Source organism: Uranotaenia lowii, chromosome 3 (assembly GCF_029784155.1).
Source record: "Uranotaenia lowii strain MFRU-FL chromosome 3, ASM2978415v1, whole genome shotgun sequence".
Taxonomy (NCBI): Eukaryota; Metazoa; Arthropoda; class Insecta; order Diptera; family Culicidae; genus Uranotaenia; species Uranotaenia lowii.
The window spans coordinates 114,538,633-114,559,042 of NC_073693.1; the positions used below are offsets into that span (position 1 = coordinate 114,538,633).

The window sequence follows — 20,410 nt, forward strand, 5'->3', positions numbered from 1 at the left end:
TAAGGAACTTAATAATAAAAAAAATACAGAGCCAAATGAAAAATAAAGTATGGAAAACAAATTTAAGATCAGGTTTTGAGAACAGAAGAAAAAAAAATATTTATGAAATCTAGAGTTAATCTTCTTTGTATTGCAATTCGAAACTGAAGTTGCAGATTTCATTTCAAGAGGTTCATTTTTGGTTTTGTTGAAATTTAAATTTTAAATAATATCCTTACAAATCTAAATCTAAATCACTATGAGTATTTCCTTCAACGGTAGCTAATACAATGTGTAACAAAGCACACCTTGTCAACTAGTTCTAAATGAAATTCATATTGAATATGACGAATTTGGGATTATAAAATAAAACTTTTAGTATTAAGTGTTCCTCAGAGTTTTCCACAGATTTAGGTTCATCAGTCCAGAATTCACTCGTCAGCTCCTTTTGCACTGAAATATGATTCAGATTTAGTGCCTTAATTATAGCTTACAGACACGTATATGTCGCGTGATTTGCTTCGGTGAAAAACGTTTGCATTTATTGGTGTTAAACATGAGACGACCACTGTATCCTGAAACGCTTGTTGGTAATTATGGATTCTCGTATAGCTCTGACCCAAAAGGTTTTAAACTGACATACCTTTTGTAACTCAGAAATGAGGGGGTCAAATTCAATATATTTTTGCAACCTTCGCTACTAATGAACTTTAATTCATGAGAATGTTATGATCAATTTGAATTATAGAAAAAAGATCAAAATACGAAATGAATCGAACGAAAAAACTATTGAGTATCATGTCCTCGATTGAGTTCAGTGGAGCATGTTAATAAATATCAATAGTCATTGTTATTAAAAGTTGCTTTGAGTGTTTTCTACGATCAGGGAAATCCAGGCGCTCCTGAAAGAATGCAATAACTTGCCCTTATTACAAAACGAGTAGACTTATTAAACCTACTCATAAGGCACTACTCTCAGATTTGATACTCCAACCACGAGCCATTTCTAGTGGCCATTCAGTCAACAGTGGATTCTCTTCTCTAGATTAGATTACAACTAATCTGTTCCACCGGACATAACCAAAACTACGTCACACTGTTCCTAGAAAGTTTGTATTCAAACTTGCATATCTGGGCTTATCGATGATTGAACTAAATAGTTATTACTATTATCGCACTATCGAACCTCTCAAGTATAAAATGCCTTTACCAGTAATAGAAAAGTATCATTACCTTGCCTGATTCCGTCGAAGAAAGTGTTTCCAAAATGAAAGTGTTTCTTGTTTTCTGTAGTTTTTTGATCGCTTCTGGTAACATCAAATATTACCATTAGATTGTACCATTTCTTTACCATGTTCTTTTACCCCAAAGCACTAGGAAGTTTTCTTCAATACGATGATAAATACATCAATCGAGTAGTGGGAGGTCAGGAGGCGAAACCAGGCTCTGCTCCGTACCAAGTATCGCTGCAAGGACTTTTCGGTCATTCATGTGGAGGCGCAATCATCGGGGATCAGTGGGTTCTAACGGCTGCTCATTGCGTTCAAGGATCGGTTTCTGGAATGCAAGTCCTGGTCGGAACAAATAGTTTGAAGGAAGGTGGCCGCAAGTACAAGCCCTCCAAATTTATTGTGCATAGCCGTTACAACAAGCCGCAATTCCACAACGACATCGCTCTTATAAAGTTGACCGATAAAATTCAGTTCTCGGACGATATCAAGGTGATCGGTTATTCCGAAAAGGTAGTTCCCGTGAATTCAACCCTCGTTCTTACTGGATGGGGAAGAACTTCTACTAATGGACCGATTCCGACCAAACTGCAAACCATCGAACTGAATTACGTTCCCTATGAAGAGTGTCGAAAGTTGCATGGGGACAGTGAGGATGTCGATATCGGGCACATTTGCACGCTCAATAAGGTTGGAGAAGGTGCTTGCAATGTGAGTGCATAGTTTATGAAGCCATAATTGACGTGACGAATTTAGCAGAGATCGGTGTACTGATATGATAATATTGTATGTTTTCAGGGTGATTCCGGTGGTCCGCTGACTTACAATGGTAAATTGGTAGGAGTCGTGAACTTTGGTGTACCGTGTGCGAGAGGATATCCGGATGCCTATGCTCGAGTTTCTTACTATCATGATTGGATCCGAACTAACATAAAAAATAATTCTTAGATTGAAGACTTTGAAATATATTCTGCCTGCTTACGTAAATGATTCACCTCGATCTTACTGACCCGAAAATCATAAAAAAGGAAGTTTGGATGCTTTTCTCATACACCCATAATACAACCTTTACTCCAATCAAGAGTTCAAGATATTTTAACGTTATTGGCTAAGATGTGAACGCCTTTGGTGCTGATTCGATATGTAATCACTAGAGTTGTTCTCCCAGCGCAAAAACATTTCTTATGACTGAAAGAAACAAAATAAAAACATTTTCACGTCCTTTCCTATTCCGTCACAAAACAAAGGAGGTTGAAAAATCGCCAGGTTGCCAGACTCCAATGAATTGATCTGTTCGGTCAATGCTGTGCGTGTGTATGTAAGTTGTCATAAAAAAAATTTCTTTGTTTCAAAACACCGACCAAGCTAACCGTCTGTAAGAAGTTGTGCGCGTGTGTGGGTGTGTGTGTGTGTGTGTGTGTGTGTGTGTGTGTGTGTGTGTGTGTGTGTGTGTGTGTGTGTGTGTGTGTGTGTGTGTGTGTGTGTGTGTGTGTGTGTGTGTGTGTGTGTGTGTGTGTGTGTGTGTGTGTGTGTGTGTGTGTGTGTGTGTGTGTGTGTGTGTGTGTGTGTGTGTGTGTGTGTGTGTGTGTGTGTGTGTGTGTGTGTGTGTGTGTGTGTGTGTGTGTGTGTGTGTGTGTGTGTGTGTGTGTGTGTGTGTGTGTGAGGCAGGCAGTAGCAAACCAAATAAAATGTTAATTTCCAATACCCATTCAATGGGAATCCATTCCCATGCGCATTCCCTTCACAAGACAAAGGACCCTGTTAAAGGAGGATGAAATAAACCACCGATGGATGGATTGATCGGGGGCAGAAAGACTATGACAACTATCCCTCGTCCTCCATCTGGCCAAGGTAGTATAATAGTTAAGGTTTCGGATTGGAAAGAAAATGTAAAAATGATGTTTTGTGTTCGATTATCCAATAGGATGAAAATCCCATAAAATGTTTTTCATGTTTCGCTTGAGTGTAGTGGACATGCATCATTTTGCATGTGAGATCGAGTCTTCATTCCAAGAGTGTATTTCCTATAATATAATCTTTGATACCTACAATGCATGTTACAGTGCATTTTTGACATAGAGATAGCGCCGAGTGGCATTGAAGTTTTGCAACCTCTTCAGTATCTTATTGTATGCCGACGACATTCTGATGGTTGCAGCGGATCGAAGTTTTAAAGTTTATAAAAGGAGGCTACAGACAGCTGAGAGCAAATGGGCCAAATTTATATGGGTTTCACCACGATGGCTCCAGAGAAATGTCTCATGGTATTGAAAACCATATTCCCTGGAAGCTTTGAGCCGAGTTGGACGGAGCACCAATACCGTATAAGAAAGACCCTAAAATTCTAAGCATAACTTTTAATAGACGTTTCAACTTTGACTCACATTGCAGGAAGGTTAATAAATTTAAAAGCCTCGTACGCAAATTTTCCAATAAAAAATCTGTGTTTTATCGAAAAAAAAACATTCCTACTTTTTATGATTTCACCCAAAAATTCTGTGATGGAAATAGCATAAATTTCTTGAAAATTAATGAAAAATTGATTATTTTACATTTTTACTTAAGAAAAGTCAAATAAAATTACTAATATTATTTGAAAAAAAAATATAATTATGGAAATACATAACAAACAATTTTAAAAATCTGTGAAATCTATGAATATTTCCAGTATTCTGTGTTCTGTGACACAGATTCTGTGATGAAAATTTAGTGAAATTATAGATTTTTCTGTTATTTCGGCAAACTTGCTCGTACGTCTTATTGCAATACTAGCTGATTTACATAACCTTGCTCGAGTTTCGCAAAATATTGGAATTCTATCAAAAGTTTCTTTTTTTTTGTAAAATTTATAAAGACTGTATTCGAAAAAATGCACTTTCATTTGTAAATAACTTTTGAACGGATGGATGGAAATAGGAGAATTTTTCAGAGATATTACCTAGTAATGTAATGTTTACATGCGAAAAATTGTGTGGCAATCTGTCTAGTGGTTTTTGAGATAGCATCTAAAATATAAGTTTATTGACCAAAATGTTTAGGCAACATCTGCGCCATCTATACTACACACTATGAACTTCCGTTTTTCTATGTTAAGGCTATTTTAGTTGAGGTTTTCTTTTAGTGGAGCTTGACCTTCAAAAGTACAAAAAATTTTCTATTTTCGAAGTTATGGCGAATTTAGTAGGTTGTCTACCCTTTGCATGAAAACAACATTATTGACTTTTTATCGTTCTACAATAGTTTTTGCAGCTTGGAATGATTTCAGATCCAATCAAAATGGGGTATCATATCAACTTTTAAAAACCTTTGAAAATGCTATGGAAGGAAAACGGTCGGCATTTGTAGGCATTTTTTCTGTATTTTAACTGTTAATTGCGCCGATAGTTGTGTACCACCCACCGTTTGCATCTTTCACAGATCGTCATCCAAATTTAGTACCAGATATATTTTTCTTCTCTTTCTTCTCCGGAACACTCTGACGAGGCTTGTCAACGAGAAATTTCTAACAGGAGATCCACCGGGTACCCTTTAGAAAGTTCGTTTTGATTTCTTTTACGAACTTTTTCAATATTAGACCCCACTAACGGGTCCACCATTTTCCGCAGTATTTAACCATCGTATTTTGTTTATTTTTTAGGTGGAAAGCTTTTTTATTTTCAGACATGATGTTTGGTCTGTTTTTTTGTATGTTGGGCAAATCAGACAAAAAAATTGACCTGCTTCACCATCTCCTCAGTTGAAAGGTTCGGATTGCGTTCTATCTAACCCTATACTTTCCATACCTTCATGGAATTAATCATTCTTACTTTTATTCGTATTTTAGCTCACAGTTATATCGTCTAGGACTTCTATAACTATTTACCACATGAATTCAGGTCGCATAGTTGTTTTCCTGCTGTTTCGGGGTCTTTCAATGGAACTTTCCTAGATTTGTCACGATCTTTTGTCGATCAATTTATGCATTGGATCGCCTCTGAATTTTGAAAATTTAAACATTACATTACTAGTAAGGTAGTATCTCTGAAAATTTCATCAATTTCCATCAATCTGTTCAAAAGTTATTCACAAATGAAAGTGTTGCTTTTTTTTCGAATACAGTCCTTAAGCTTGTCAGATTGCCTGGTTTTATCATTCGGACATGCCCGGATCTTTCATACAAACATGAAAAAATTCCAGCCTGGCCCGGTTGCCCGAATTTCATTGAAAAAGCCCGGATTTTGCCCACATTTATTCCCTGTATTTACCAAATAAAACAAAATAAAATCAAATTGAGATGTAATTTTTATTTATGTGTCCAAATCGATTTTTTGTAAAAAGTATGTAAAAATGATCATGCAAGGTTTTTTGAAAGCCTAAAATACATTTTAAAATCTGCTTACAAGTTTTTATGAAAAAAAAACCGGTAAACAAAGTTATTTCCTCCGAGGAACTTTCTTTTAACTTCTTAATCATTAAATGGTTCAAACAATAATGGTTCAATATCAATCAAATACATTTAAATAATCGTTGTAGGTGCTTAGAAATAGAAAAAAATTGGATTTGAAAAAAAATTAAAAGAACCTATATTCGTACTTTACTGACAGTATTGACTGTTTCTTGCTGCAAAAATTTGAATAAATTGAGATAGATTTTTCACTTTAGGTTATTCATCGTATCTCGTAAATTAAAAAAAAATATCCATTTGTTTGAAATAGTGTCATTTCTTTTCCTTTAATTAAGCTAATGATGTTGCAAAATAGAACATTCAAATTCTTGTCGTAGCGTTTTTTTTTAGATTCTTTGTCATTTTTCACTTTTACACTAAGTTTTTGAACGAAAAAAAAACATTTTTCATCAAATTCATTGTATATACCAGTTTTTAGAAATAAAATTGTTTTAGTTTAAGCCATACGTATATCAAGAAAGAACAATCATTTTCCTTTCTGAATCTGATCCATTTTTCCTATTTAGGTGGTGTAAGTTTTTAATAATTTAGCTCTATTTATCGAAATTCCCGGGATTTTCTGCGTTTCCACAACATATTGGATTTTCGGAACATCACGGTCGGGAAATCCTGGGATCGGACACTAGAGTGCCCGAAAAGTTTGTATGGAAAATTATGAATCTGTGAAATGCTATGCGCTGCTGGCTAAAATTAATCCTTTGCCAGATTTGGGTCGCTCAACGAGTTTAAAGTTTGTATGAGATATAGAGATATTTTTTAACTTTTTTAAAAGGGGCCAAAATTTTGTAAAATAATGACCGAGTTCAAACATTTTTGGTTTTCTAACCATCCTGAAGATTTTGCAATCTAACGCAACAAAAGTAGTTGGAATCGGTTATTTTTCCTTGTAAATTTATTTTCCGGTATGCTTTTTATCACTAAACGTACTGGAGGGGATAAATGACATGTTTTGAACTTCAAATGACAATAACTCCTATTAAATTTTTTTTCCAACATGATTATTCTTATTTCCAAAATGCACGTATTTTTCATTACAATAATTTTTATAAAATTTGATGTTTATCATATAAAAGTGTTATATAATTCTTGAATACAAAACTGTTCGTGAAGATTTAGGATATTGAAATTGTTGGTGAGTTAAATAAAATCTCAAAAGCCGTTCTATAAATTAGAGAATTGCACAGGAATAACATAAAGGGAGAAAAGCTAGAAATTTAGAATATACTTTTAAATGAAGATCACTCACAAAAGATCGCATCATACCAAAATGGATGTTTACATTTCGCTAACTAACACAACCCATTCTTTGGTCCAAGAGTCGTATTGAAAATCAGTGATGTGTTAGAGATTATTTTCAAATTATTTGAGTGTTCAGAATTCTTTTTAAATTTTAAAACTAATAACGCCTCGTAGATGTTAATAGGAGTTTCCTCAGGAAATGTCTAGGAGCATAGGAGGTGTAGGTAAACGAAGATCGCACCATTTTCCAAAAATGGCTCCTGAACCAAACCTCTCCCTTACAAACATAGTCCTTCCTGAGATACTTGAATATAGATTCACAGACGTATAGATGGTTTCTATAGCTGGTGATACTGACTTATCATTGTTCAGAGATTTTCAAAAAAAGCTTTTGAAGAAAACTGGAATAACAGATTTATGGTTGATCCTAAAAAGAATCTTACTAACAATCCTGCCTTCATTCCTCTTTGACTACTGGGACGTGGCCGGCACCGTTATTGATCATTTTTGAAAGGGAGAGCATTGTACATTGTACATTGAGAATGAGCTGCTAATCCCAAGCTGCATTCTTTTGGCCCTTGTACAAAATTGATGGCCTCGGGCCTCGATCAATCACGGAGTAGCAACCATTGGCGATGTGGAACTCGTTCTACTTAGCCACGCCAGCGATCATGAAATTCGAAATACATTGAATGATTTTTATTAAAACCATGAGAAAATGGTGGTATTGTTGAAGACTAATTGAAGTATTTCGGGCTTAATGATTTAACGTGGATTTGAGTAGTCAAACAAGCTAAGCTAAGCTAAGCAATAATTTTTATAAAATTTGTAGATTACGAAAAATGGTGTTTCATAAATCTGAAGATGCCAAAATATTACAAATTACTTCAATTTTCCAATTCACTTTCAAAAATTTTCTGCTGTGACTGGAACAGTTATGGCAGTTGATTAATTAAAAGTTCGGTTTTTACATCACTTTTTAAATTCATTTTGGCCATGATGATAAGAAATTAAAAAATCCGTAAATGTAATTTATAGTTTCTTACTTCAGCTTTCTCAGACACTGAATGTTTGTTTCGAGCAATTAATAACTGATTTACAGCCTTTTTCCAAAGCATGTTTTTTTTTTCAAAAAAAAAATTTTTTTTCTTCGACTTTGAATAATTTTATAAAAAATGATTGTAGCTGTATGAAGGGTGATACGGTAAAATTTGGTCAAGGGAAAACGCGTGTAAATCGGTGAAATCGTTTATTCAAAAAATCAAATCAAACTTCTTTCTCAAGTTTAACTAGTTTAAAATTCAGGAAAAATATTCAGTTAGGCTTCCGCTTTTCCAAATCCGAATTGCCGGGCCTTACGCTTAACCCCTGCCATCAAATTTTGTACAGCCACCGTGTCCACCTTCTTCGTCGCAGAAAGCCAGTTTGCCTTTAACTGCTGCTCGTCCTTAGCAGTTTTTTGGTCTTCTTTAGGTTCCGCTTGACAATAGCCCAGTATTCCTCAATTGGGCGGAGCTCTGCCGTTTATGGAGGGTTCTTGTCCTTGGGAACCACCTACACGTTGTTGGCGGCGTACCACTCCATGGCCTTTTTACCGTAATGGCAAGATGCCAAATCCGGCCAAAACAGTACGGAACAACCGTGTTTCTTCAGGAAAGGCAGCAGACGTTTATTCAAACACTCTTTCACGTAAATTTCTTGGTTGACAGTCCCGGAAGCTATAAAGATGCTATTTTTCAAGCCACAGGTACAGATGGCTTGCCAAACCAGATATTTCTTCGCGAACTTTGACAGTTTCATGTGCTTGAAAATACCTGCTACCTTTCCACTTCCTTTTGCCTTATAAAACTCCTGTCCCGGAAGCTGCTTGTAGTCGGCTTTAACGTAGGTTTCGTCGCCCATTACCACGCAGTCAAACTTCGTCAGCATCGTCGTGTACAGCCTCCGGGATCGCGCTTTGGCCGTCGTATTTTGTTTATCATTGCTATTTGGAGTCACTACCTTCTTGGAAGTCGATAGTCCGGCTCGTTTTTCGGCTCGATGCACGGTTGTAGACGATACACCCAGCTTATTTGCGGCATCTCGGAGAGAGAGCTTAGGGTTTCGCTTGAAACTACCGGCAACTATCATTGTCGTCTCAGCGGCTTCCGCTTTTCGATTTCCCCCCGATCCAGACTTCCTGGCTGTCGACAAACGTTCCCCAAACACCGGAATTACATTTGTAACGGTTGATTTGGCAATTTTTAGCGATTTTGCCAGCTTTGCTTGCGAGTAGCTTGGATTTTCGAGATGCGCGAGCAAAATTTTGATACGCTGCTCTTTTTCCTTGCACGGCATTTTGACAACTGAAGAGTGAATTACAAAATCAAAATAGGAGCAACATTCTACACACACACACACACCTTCAAAATGAGGGGTGTTCAGGTTTTTTAAATGCAAAATTGAAAGAAATACGTCAAGTTGATATTGACCAAATTTTGACCGTATCACCCTTTACTGTCTGAAAATCATGTTTGAGTCACGTTACAAGCTTTCCATAGCTATAAATTTTGTAAAAATCGGTTGACAAACAAGATGGTTTTAACGGAAAGGGTGATAGGGATCATTTGACACCCGGCGGTAAAAAATACATATCTACCTACACTCGGTTCTTCATATAAAATGTTAGAACAGCACTCAACCCCTTAATCCTTGAGTGGGTCTCGTGGCTGAAAAAAAAATCGTTCGTGATTTTATTTTCATTTACAAGCGCGTGCGCAAAACAAACAAACGGGCAATAACTTATAAAGCTTGTTTGGAAAATTGCGGGAAAACTTGTATCTTTAAAATAACAATTCAACTTGCTTCCGAAGATTGCTTTTTAAAAGTTTAAGATCAGCTACAAGACTTGAATTAATTAATGGTGCCAACCTCTTCTAAATGACAAAACATTATGCTATCGGATGACTTCGAGAAAAGATTATCATTTTACAGCAACTAGCACAATCTTTTTATTTTTTTTTTATTCAGGAATTATTTTTGATGTTAGTTCGGATCCAATCATGATAGTAAGAAACTCGAGCATAGGCATCCGGATATCCTCTCGCACACGGTACACCAAAGTTCACGACTCCTACCAATTTACCATTGTAAGTCAGCGGACCACCGGAATCACCCTGAAAACATACAATATTATCATATCAGTACACCGATCTCTGCTAAATTCGTCACGTCAATTATGGCTTCATAAACTATGCACTCACATTGCAAGCACCTTCTCCAACCTTATTGAGCGTGCAAATGTGCCCGATATCGACATCCTCACTGTCCCCATGCAACTTTCGACACTCTTCATAGGGAACGTAATTCAGTTCGATGGTTTGCAGTTTGGTCGGAATCGGTCCATTAGTAGAAGTTCTTCCCCATCCAGTAAGAACGAGGGTTGAATTCACGGGAACTACCTTTTCGGAATAACCGATCACCTTGATATCGTCCGAGAACTGAATTTTATCGGTCAACTTTATAAGAGCGATGTCGTTGTGGAATTGCGGCTTGTTGTAACGGCTATGCACAATAAATTTGGAGGGCTTGTACTTGCGGCCACCTTCCTTCAAACTATTTGTTCCGACCAGGACTTGCATTCCAGAAACCGATCCTTGAACGCAATGAGCAGCCGTTAGAACCCACTGATCCCCGATGATTGCGCCTCCACATGAATGACCGAAAAGTCCTTGCAGCGATACTTGGTACGGAGCAGAGCCTGGTTTCGCCTCCTGACCTCCCACTACTCGATTGATGTATTTATCATCGTATTGAAGAAAACTTCCTAGTGCTTTGGGGTAAAAGAACATGGTAAAGAAATGGTACAATCTAATGGTAATATTTGATGTTACCAGAAGCGATCAAAAAGCTACAGAAAACTAGAAACACTTTCATTTTGGAAATTCTTTCTACGACTGAATCAGGCAAGGTAATGATACTGATTCACTATTGGCAGTTGTATTTTATACTTGAGAGGTTCGATAGAATGATAACAATAAAAATTACTAGTTCAAAACTTTCTCGATAAGCCAAGGTGTATGTTTGCTACTGTAAGAGTGTGACGTAAATAGTTTCGGTTCTGTCTAGTGGAGCAGACTACTTGTAATCTAATCTGGAGGCTTTAGGCTGAATGACCACTAGAAATGACTCGTGGATAGAGTGTCCAAACTGAAAGTAGCGCCTCGTGAGTAGGATTTAAATTAGTTTACTTGTTTTTGTTAAAAGGCAAAAAATCTTTCAGTAACGCCAGGATTTTCCCGATTGTAAAACACTTGAGACAACCTTTAATAACAAGGAACTATTGATATTTATTAACATGCTCCACTGAACTCAATCAAGGACATGGTACTTGAATCTTTTATTTGTTACTTGACCTTTTCGTTTAATACTTAGGGAAAGTGATCTAGTTGATTGTAGGTCGAACTAGATAAACATTGTCTTGTGAAGTTGTACACAAGTCACATTTTGCTCAAAAATCTGTAATGTGCATTAGAAATTGAATAGGATTTCATGATGTTTCGATTTATAAATTCCAAAATGAAAAAATCCAAATCGAATTTTCTTTGGGCCTGTGCAAATTTTAGTAGCAAACAGCTTTAAAAACAAGTAATGGCGATTTCAACGTAATGTAGGGTTCAAAGATATTACAACAAAGGCTAAATTTAAAATGGATAATAAAAAAATTTCAACTACACAGAACAGAACGTTTAGGAGGTTTGAGGTAAAATTTTAAATTTTTATAGGTAAAATGTAGGAAAGTACATATTTAAGTCTTCCTTGATTCTTAATGTAGGTAAATATCATTAGATTTTTAAATGAAGTTTCGAAAAAAGATGTGAGCCTTTAACACACTTCTTTGACATGCCAAGGTATTGGAAAAACGAAGGAATTGTAAAAAAAAATTCTGTACCAAAGCAAAGGTGGCTCCAGAGAGTGGCAGAATACCTAGTTTGATAATGAAGTATAATTGGAACATACTTAATATGTTATAGGTTACGGCTACAGTTCCTTCTGGCTGCTATAATGTGTAAAAGTTTAATAATGAGCCCGGAAGAAGAAGAATTAATGAAATAAATATTTTCCATATTGCTTGGTATTCAGTACAAAATTTCGGAAAAGTTCAGTCGGTTGCCTGGAAAGCTTTGAACTGGGTCAGCTACATTTCAACTTCAGAGGCTTCTTGAAAACTCACGTCCGGTCATACCCTTTTTGTATCAAAGGTTTTAAGGTTAGTGGGACATCAAACTGTCGTAGTCAGAAAAAATAATTGGCTTCTTCAGTTATTTTTGAAGTTTTGAAAAACATGCGATTTTCAGTTTATTTAGAAAAAAAGGGGTAATTAGCAACAAGCTTGATTTGCATTTTGTTGCATCTTACCTCAGACAGTTAACTGAATTATAAAATATTTATTTGAAGAAATTTGGTGATTGTTCGAAAAATATTTTTACACCATCAGTGTTGGAATAGGATGATCAAACCAGTAAATAAATTGTAGGTGATATCATTAAGCCAATCCGTCATACTTGGTAAAGTTTTTTGCGGCATCAAAAAATGTTAAAATTTGTACATTTATTGATGGTTTATTTTTTTAATTTTAAATAATAATGAAAAACCTTACAATTCTTGCTTAAGATGTGAAAAAACATGTCATCATCATTTTGTATTCATAAAAAGATAACTCGATTAATTTTAATCAAATTAAAAATTATAACAGTGCTGTGGTATACAAATGTTGCATCATCCCGCTGTTGCATGATGCCACGTTTGACGGTATATTACCTGGACTGTTACACAAAACCATTGAAAAAAACTCTTCAGAAATTCATTTTTTTAATAAGAATAGATATTTTCAAAATTTGGTCAAGGGAAAACGCGTGTAAATCGGTGAAATCGTTTATTTAAAAAATCAAATTAAATTTCTTTTTCAAGTTTAATTAGTATAAAATTCAGGAAAAATATTCAGTTAGGCTTCCGCTTTTCCAAATCCGAATTGCCGGGCCTTACGCTTAACCCCTGCCATCAGATTTTGTACAGCCACCTTGTCCACCTTCCTCGCCGCAGAAAGCCAGTTTGTCTTGAACTGCTACTCGTCCTTAGCAGTTTTTTTGGTCTGCTTTAGGTTCCGCTTGACAATAGCCCAGTTTTTCTAAATTGGGCGGAGCTCTGGCGTGTTGAGAGGGTTCTTGTCATTGGGAATCACCTGCACGTTGTTGGCGGCGTACCACTCCATGGCCTTTTTACCGTAATGGCAAGATGCCAAATCCGGCCAAAACAGTACGGAACAACCGTGTTTCTTCAGGAAAGGCAGCAGACGTATATTCAAACACTCTTTCACGTAAATTTCTTGGTTGACAGTCCCGGAAGCTATGAATATGCTATTTTTCAAGCCACAGGTACAGATGGCTTGCCAAACCAGATATTTCTTCGCGAACTTTGACAGTTTCATGTGCTTGAAAATATCTGCTACCTTTCCCCTTCCTTTTGCCGTATAAAACTCCTGTCCCGGAAGCTGCTTGTAGTCGGCTTTGACGTAGGTTTCGTCGTCCATGACCACGCAGTCAAACTTCGTCAGCATCGTCGTGTACAGCCTCCGGGATCGCGCTTTGGCCGTCGTATTTTGTTTATCATCGCGATTTGGAGTCACTACCTTCTTGTAAGTCGATAGTCCGGCTCGTTTTTTGGCTCGATGCACGGTTGTAGACGACACCCGGCTTATTTGCGGCATCTCGGAGAGAGAGGTTAGAGTTTCGCTTGAAACAACCGGTAACTCTCTTTGTCGTCTCAGCGGCTTCCGGTTTTCGATTCCCCCCTGATCCAGACTTCCTGGCTGTCGACAAGCGTTCCCCAAACACTTTAATTACATTTGTAACGGTTGATTTGGCAACTTTTAGCGATTTCGCCAGCTTTGCGTGCGAGTAGCTCGGATTTTCGCGATGCGCGAGCAAAATTTTGATACGCTGCTCTTCTTCCTTTGACGGCATTTTGACAACTGAAGAGTGAATTCCAACATCAAAATAGGAGCAACATTCTACCCACACACCTTCAAAATGAGGGGTGTTCAGGTTTTTTAAATGCAAAATTGACAGAAATACGTCAAGTTGATACTGACCAAATTTTGACCGTATCACCCTTTATAAACAGATACTGTTGAACTAATTTAATCATAATAACCACCATTCTTGCAATATTTCCGTGAAATACAGATAAGAGATCCCACGATTAGCTTGATATGGTGTAATAAATTTTAAAAAAAATAGTAGCAAGGACTTATTATTTTTCAAATTACGTTTCGATTAATTCAATCATACCTACTTTTAAAATTGTTGACATACTCACCTAAAAGAGAACCATAAAAGTTAACTGTCGATTTTACTTAAATAACACAACGGAACAGTAATTTTGGTGCTTATGTTTCAATTACTAATTTTGAAAATTTTGAATTCAAATCATTCGTCATATTTTGACTATCACCTCTTGTTTTGAAAAAGTATTAAAATTGATCAGTATCGAGTTTTTACCCTCCATCCAAGCTAGAATTCAGATCTTGCCTTTATATTTTAATTTCAGAAATGCAACACTTCGAAAAAAAATTCTAAAATTTGTTGAAGTTTGAATAAATGAAATTCAACTTCTTCTAACATCATTCAAGAAAGTCTTTGAGTATTTGATATTGAGCATTTTCATTTATTTAAAAAAAATTAGAAACCTGCAAAACGATTGGAATTATGTTTTATTCACGACCATTTAGATCACCACTGGATGTAATTTTTCGGGGCTTCTTTTGTTAATTTTTTTTTGTCCGCCTGCTAGGGCCATCTAGGGTGAAAGACGGTCCTAGCAGGCTGAAAAATTGCTTTTTTTCTGTAGATGATCGAATAAAAGTAGATTAAAACGTAAAACAAGCGAATTTTTTAAAAACATCACCGAACAAAATCATTAAAAGAAACCCCGAAAAATTATGTTTTAGCACTCAGAGACCTGACGTGTGTTTTGAATACACAAAGTAATAACCAGTGAGAAAAAAAGTTGGAACGCCAGATCTTACACCTTATATTCAAGGAACTACTGAACCAATTATTACAAACTTTACACTATTGAATTACTTGAAGTCTCAACATTTTTATTATCATATTGAATAATTTCATAAGGTTTCAGCATTTTTTACAAGATATGAAAGCAACTTTTTTGTGATATTTTTTTTTTAATTTAATGTGTTTTTCTAACATGACGTAGAAAAATGGTGGACACCGTGTCTGCAAAAACCGTTGACCGATTTTTCAGAAATTTGCATTCATTCTGAATGACTTTAAAAAGTGAATTATTCAAAAACTCCTACAGGCAAAAGCTAGTATGTAGTAAAAAAACATAATTGATTATAAATTTTTCCGTGTTTTGCAGAATTGAAATAAATTTTCAAAAAGAAAACTTCTTAAACTTTTTTGCTCACAATTTAAAATTACTCATGGTTTTAGGAAAATTAGATCATTGAACTGAAACCTTTATTTTCATAATCTTTGGAATGTAGATAAAGCCAAAAAAGTACACAAATATATTTATTGAATTTGTATACAGTTATCTCGAAAATAAGAACAGATCAAAAAACTAATTGCATATCTGGGATCAGCGTCCCTAAATTGTTCAAACCTTAGAAACACGTGTGTGGACAAAAAAAAATTCAATTTTTAATATATCGGAAACTTGAAATATTAAATTGGGATTTTGATTGGTTCTTACGTTAAATTAACTCAACACGATGAAATTAAAACATTGAAAATAAAGTTATAATTTCTTCGAGAAACTGTGAGCATTTAAAAAACATTTTTGAAAACCGTGAAAAAAGAGAGAGAGATTTAATTGACCATGGCGAGTTTTTTTTTGAACAAGTTTGGCGAGTATAGGATATGTATTCTTTTGTTTTGAAAGTTGAATATACTTTGAATGTTTAGAATATATATATTTTTTTTCAAGCAAAATTATGTGAATTGATGTTCTATTTGCTGTTATGTTACAATAAAGAACTTATACGTCCAGAAAAGGAAAAGGAATATTTGCAGATTTCTTGATGATAAAATTTTAATATTTTCCATTTTTCTATCCCCTTTCACTCCAATTTACGGTATATGTAATTTGGCAATCATCCTTTTAGTTTTCTAGTATTTTCTTTCCTTTTTATTCGAATTACATTACATAAATCAAAAAAACAGTTTTATTTTGTCCTCTATCACTATTAACATCATCATCAATGTAGTTAACAGGAAAAAACAAACTCCTATGGATTTTCCGCAATATTTGTCCGAATCCATTCGTGGTAGTATGAAACTCGTGCGTAAGCATCCGGATAACCTTTGGCACAGGGAACACCGAAATTGACCAGCCCAATCAGTTTTCCGTCCAGCGTCAGTGGACCACCGGAGTCACCCTGTAATTAAAATATAAACTTTATGTTTGATGTCATGTTAAAAAAAAGTCCTAAAAAAAGCCTCACATTACAAGCGCCTTCACCCGTATGAGTAAGCGTACAAATGTGCCCGATATCAACGTTGGAGCCAACGGATAAGTTTGAGCACTGATCGTTGGAAAGAGTTTTCAGCTGAATGGTCTGAAGTTTCGTCGGAATTGGTCCTCCGGCTGAGGTTCGTCCCCATCCGGTCAAAGTGACCTCCCTTCCTTCGTCGACTTCCTTTTCCCAGTATTGGATTGGCTGAACCGTTTCCGAAAACTGCAATTTTTCCTTCAATCGAACCAGGGCAATATCGTTGGCGAACTGCGGAACATCGTGATACTTGTGGGTGATGAACTTGTCAATGGCGTATTGTTGTCCACCTTCTTTGAGACTATTTGTACCGACTAGAACAGTCAGCTTTTCCGTTGATTGACTGCACAAATGATGAATGTTAATTTGCATTTTGATTAATTGAAAATGAATAAACTTACTATTCAACGCAATGGCCGGCTGTTAGAATCCATCGATCCGAAATGATTGCTCCACCACAGTTGTGGCCAAATCCTTTCAACTGCAGAGACACCTGATATGGGACAGATCCTTCAGCGGCCTCCTGGCCACCGACAACACGATTAACGTAGTTATCATCCAGCTGCAGCGGCACTTCTGCTCCCCAAATGTTCTTCGCCAACAGAAGCGTACACATTAAAACGGTTGATGTTATCATTTTGAATTGGGTTGATTTTCTTTACACTATTCGAAGGTAGTTGGAAGGTTTGTGATGATGAGCAGGAGCTAGTGTTTAGCTTTTATACCTGATGAGGCGGAAACCACTTCAATAAAATAGTTCGCCAAGGATTAGAGGTAACCTCTACAAAGGATTGTTTTGTGCAAACAGCACCGAATGTTCTAATTTATTTAGTGTTTGAGTCATTAGACAAAACATCTGATCCAAAAAATGCATACATGTTTCCAAAATGAAATCGGACTTAAGTTATTTTATACACTTTTTTAAATAGATCAAAACAGACAAAATGGATTGCCCATTCCAATTGTGTAGTTGAACTATTTAAAGATTAAGATATGAAGAAATGTTTGCCATAGTTAACATAAAAATCATAATTTCCATTGATGGATAGGCTCTGAGTGCCTCAAATATATTCTTATTTTAAATTCTTCACACATCACTTTCGGAGTGTTTTTGAACCAAAAAATGCGGTTTTTGAACTCATCCAAACAGTTAGAATTCTCTTCGAACAGAAGAAAAAAAATTCAAGGTAAGATATTTTGATATTCAATATTTTCCAATCAAAATGAGGCATAATTTTGAACTCGTAGAATGTTTAAATATCTCAAATTATAACAAAACCTTCATGTTGAGAAGCGCGCACGCTACCACAGAACTATGCCTAATGCGTGCGAATGAGAGCTTCGAAATTCAATTAAAAGTTTTCGAAGCAAGCAAATTGAGTCAGAAAAATAAACTATTTGCATTAAAGGAGATATATATATATGTATATATATATATATATATATATATATATATATATATATATATATATATATATATATATATATATATATATATATATATATATATATATATATATATATATATATATATATATATATATATATATTTTTTTTTTTTTTTTTTTTTTTTTTTCGAAACTACCCAAACGATGATTTTGATTTGAGTTTCAGCTTACCACAGTCTGTACAACAGATGTACCATTGAATGGATATGTCAGGGTATCCGCTCATAAATGTATCCTTTTAAAACTCAATATGCATTTAATTATATATTTTATCTTATTATTTCTAAGCATATACGGTTTGTATCCTTCTGAAAACTATTGTTATTGCTAAACATTATAAACATTATATGTCTCATTAATTTCAACATTTTACTGTTATTTCATAACTATATGCCATTATTATTAAACCACTGTACATTTCCAATAATAATATTCAAATTCCTTATTATCAAGATACATATTTCATTAGAGGGAATGCATCTGGGGATAGCCTAAAGAAATCACTGCAAGCGGCACGGGTAGCCGGCCATTGTAGGTTTCTGAGGGTTGGATGCCTTCTTTCGACGAACCATCGGACCGTGGAAGCCCTAGAAGAAATTCGAAGGCCAAGCCACACAGCCATAGGCAGGACCTTGCTACCGATGGGGGAACCATACATACATACATACATACATACTACCCAAACGATGATTTTGATATCAAAGCCATATCTAGATAAGATAATAATATCACGTTGAAATGGGTTTCAGTAACAATTTGGATATGCTCTCCTTTCGATAAGGTAGTGTTCGTAGAAAACTGTCTATATATATCCTAATAGGATAAAGGCGCTCACACAATAGCACGTCGGACGTCGTGTCACGTCAGCTGCCAACGCTGTTGTTCAGTACTAAAACGCTGACGCGACGCACTGGGAATTTTTTGCAGCACAATACTAATAACACTGACAAGGCTTTCCAGCATTTTTTTTAGACAAAACTCGGGGTGCCTAATATTACAAAACACAGAAAATCGACGATAATTTTATTTTTGAGTATATTTGTGTCAAACTTCGACAAAAAAGCATAAACAAAATATTCTAAACCCTGCTGACACGCTGGAATTTTGATTTATTTCAAAACACGTCAACGCTGGAGAACGCTGCTGTTTAGAACAAGTTTAGCTTTTAGTACAATGCTGTCTCTGACGCGACGCACCATTGTGGTGACTCAAACGGAAAACGGTATCCCCAAAATGAAATGTCAACGCGACGCTGACGCGACACGACGTCCGACGGGCTATTGTGCGGGCGCCTTAAGAATGCTACTAGCCAAGGTGTGTATATATAGGACGTGTTGCCGTAAATCAAATTCCTAATTCAGCCATTTTGGCTATTTAGGCTATGTAATTGCGAAACTCATGGAGTTTGTTTACTATCAAACCACAGAAAAGCTGTGCAAATAATCTTATGTTTGTAAACAAACTCATTGAGAGCCCCGCTCACTCCTCTTCTATTTACTGTAAAAGTCTGAGAACCTCTTGTTTCAAAAAAGCTTGCTACTAGCTACTAGCCTGTTAGGATTATATTACTTACTTACCTAATGTTCTCGCGCCGATCCTCCGGTGCATAAGGCCGTGGTAAAAGACCTCCAGTGTTGACGATCACTAACAACAAATGTCATTTCGCGCTATTTCAGAAGTAACTGCCTTTGTAAACACATCGACCCATTTGATTGTCATTGAAGTTATTCTGATGTTAGAAGTTTGTTTATTTGCTTTTCCCAGATCAGAAGCTTGGAAACTGACGGACAACTTCGAAACTCTTGAGTGTTTACATTTTCCGGCAAATTTGTTCCTCGTCCTCCTCAAGAGAGGTGACAATCGGTTCAGGACTTGACGATTCCTCTGTTGTGACAGGACTTCACGATAGAACGTGTGCAACTTGCGACTCAGCAGAGAACACCCACCGTGCTATGGACTGTCGCTGAGCTGGAGCGTTGCGACTCAACGGGCTGACTGTAGCGCCGTGACTCGACGGGCTGACTGGGAGAATGTATCTTTTACCCTTACACCCATAGTGCTCCACACAGAATGGATAGAACCTTTTTGTTTCGAACATCGGTACTATAATTTATACATTCCTTCCGTATTTTTTTTCACCGATCAGAATCTGTGAATAAAGACGTTGTGCCACTGTGCGAGTACAAATTGTTTTGTGATTTATTGTTTTGTCGGTTATTATTAGTGTGTGGACGGATTAAACGCCCACTTGATAGTTCGCAATGAGCGTGCACGTCGGTCATCCAGTCAGTCAGCGAGTACGACCTGAGCAAGCGAGCCGAGTGTAGCAGCGCGTTGTTCCCCCGGCTGGGCTGGTCCTGTGGCCCGCCGATACTACTCCGATCGCCGGACCGGTGTGCACATTTGGCGACCGTGACAGGTGTTTTCTTTCGGATCAGTTTATGATCCGGTTTTTGAGAAATAAAAACGAACCGAAAACAAAAAAAAAAGCGAGGTGAAGGTTCACGTGAAAATTATT

At 36.3% G+C, this 20,410-nt stretch overlaps 3 protein-coding genes across 3 annotated transcripts; 1 reads left to right on the plus strand and 2 right to left on the minus strand.

Annotated features, from left to right (window-relative positions):
* The first annotated feature begins 763 nt into the window (after positions 1 to 763).
* LOC129756230 (chymotrypsin-2-like) lies at positions 764 to 2,198 on the plus strand. The gene is made up of 3 exons (XM_055753045.1): positions 764 to 1,289; positions 1,351 to 1,919; positions 2,007 to 2,198. The coding sequence occupies exons 1-3, from the start codon at positions 1,247 to 1,249 to the stop codon at positions 2,154 to 2,156; spliced, it is 762 nt and encodes a 253-aa protein (XP_055609020.1). The 5' UTR covers positions 764 to 1,246; the 3' UTR covers positions 2,157 to 2,198.
* A 7,669-nt stretch (positions 2,199 to 9,867) lies between these two features.
* On the minus strand, positions 9,868 to 10,888 carry LOC129756232 (chymotrypsin-2-like). Its single transcript, XM_055753046.1, has 3 exons — positions 10,764 to 10,888; positions 10,134 to 10,702; positions 9,868 to 10,046 (listed from the first exon to the last, which is right to left on the minus strand). The coding sequence occupies exons 1-3, from the start codon at positions 10,804 to 10,806 to the stop codon at positions 9,897 to 9,899; spliced, it is 762 nt and encodes a 253-aa protein (XP_055609021.1). The 5' UTR covers positions 10,807 to 10,888; the 3' UTR covers positions 9,868 to 9,896.
* A 5,292-nt stretch (positions 10,889 to 16,180) lies between these two features.
* LOC129752538 (chymotrypsin-2-like) lies at positions 16,181 to 17,081 on the minus strand. The gene is made up of 3 exons (XM_055748313.1): positions 16,846 to 17,081; positions 16,397 to 16,787; positions 16,181 to 16,330 (listed from the first exon to the last, which is right to left on the minus strand). Exons 1-3 carry the CDS (start codon positions 17,079 to 17,081, stop codon positions 16,181 to 16,183), a joined length of 777 nt encoding a protein of 258 aa, XP_055604288.1.
* Between the last annotated feature and the right edge of the window lie 3,329 nt (positions 17,082 to 20,410).

Coding starts and splice junctions, on each gene's coding strand:
- LOC129752538 (XM_055748313.1), bottom strand. CDS start 17,081: ATGATAACATCAACCGTTTTAATGTGTACGCTTCTGTTGGCGAAGAAC. Junction 16,788..16,845: donor GCCGGCCATTGCGTTGAATA/GTAAGTTTATTC, acceptor TCATTTGTGCAG/TCAATCAACGGAAAAGCTGA. Junction 16,331..16,396: donor CGGGTGAAGGCGCTTGTAAT/GTGAGGCTTTTT, acceptor TTTTAATTACAG/GGTGACTCCGGTGGTCCACT.
- LOC129756232 (XM_055753046.1), bottom strand. CDS start 10,806: ATGAAAGTGTTTCTAGTTTTCTGTAGCTTTTTGATCGCTTCTG. Junction 10,703..10,763: donor TAGCTTTTTGATCGCTTCTG/GTAACATCAAAT, acceptor TTTACCCCAAAG/CACTAGGAAGTTTTCTTCAA. Junction 10,047..10,133: donor TTGGAGAAGGTGCTTGCAAT/GTGAGTGCATAG, acceptor GTATGTTTTCAG/GGTGATTCCGGTGGTCCGCT.
- LOC129756230 (XM_055753045.1), top strand. CDS start 1,247: ATGAAAGTGTTTCTTGTTTTCTGTAGTTTTTTGATCGCTTCTG. Junction 1,290..1,350: donor TAGTTTTTTGATCGCTTCTG/GTAACATCAAAT, acceptor TTTACCCCAAAG/CACTAGGAAGTTTTCTTCAA. Junction 1,920..2,006: donor TTGGAGAAGGTGCTTGCAAT/GTGAGTGCATAG, acceptor GTATGTTTTCAG/GGTGATTCCGGTGGTCCGCT.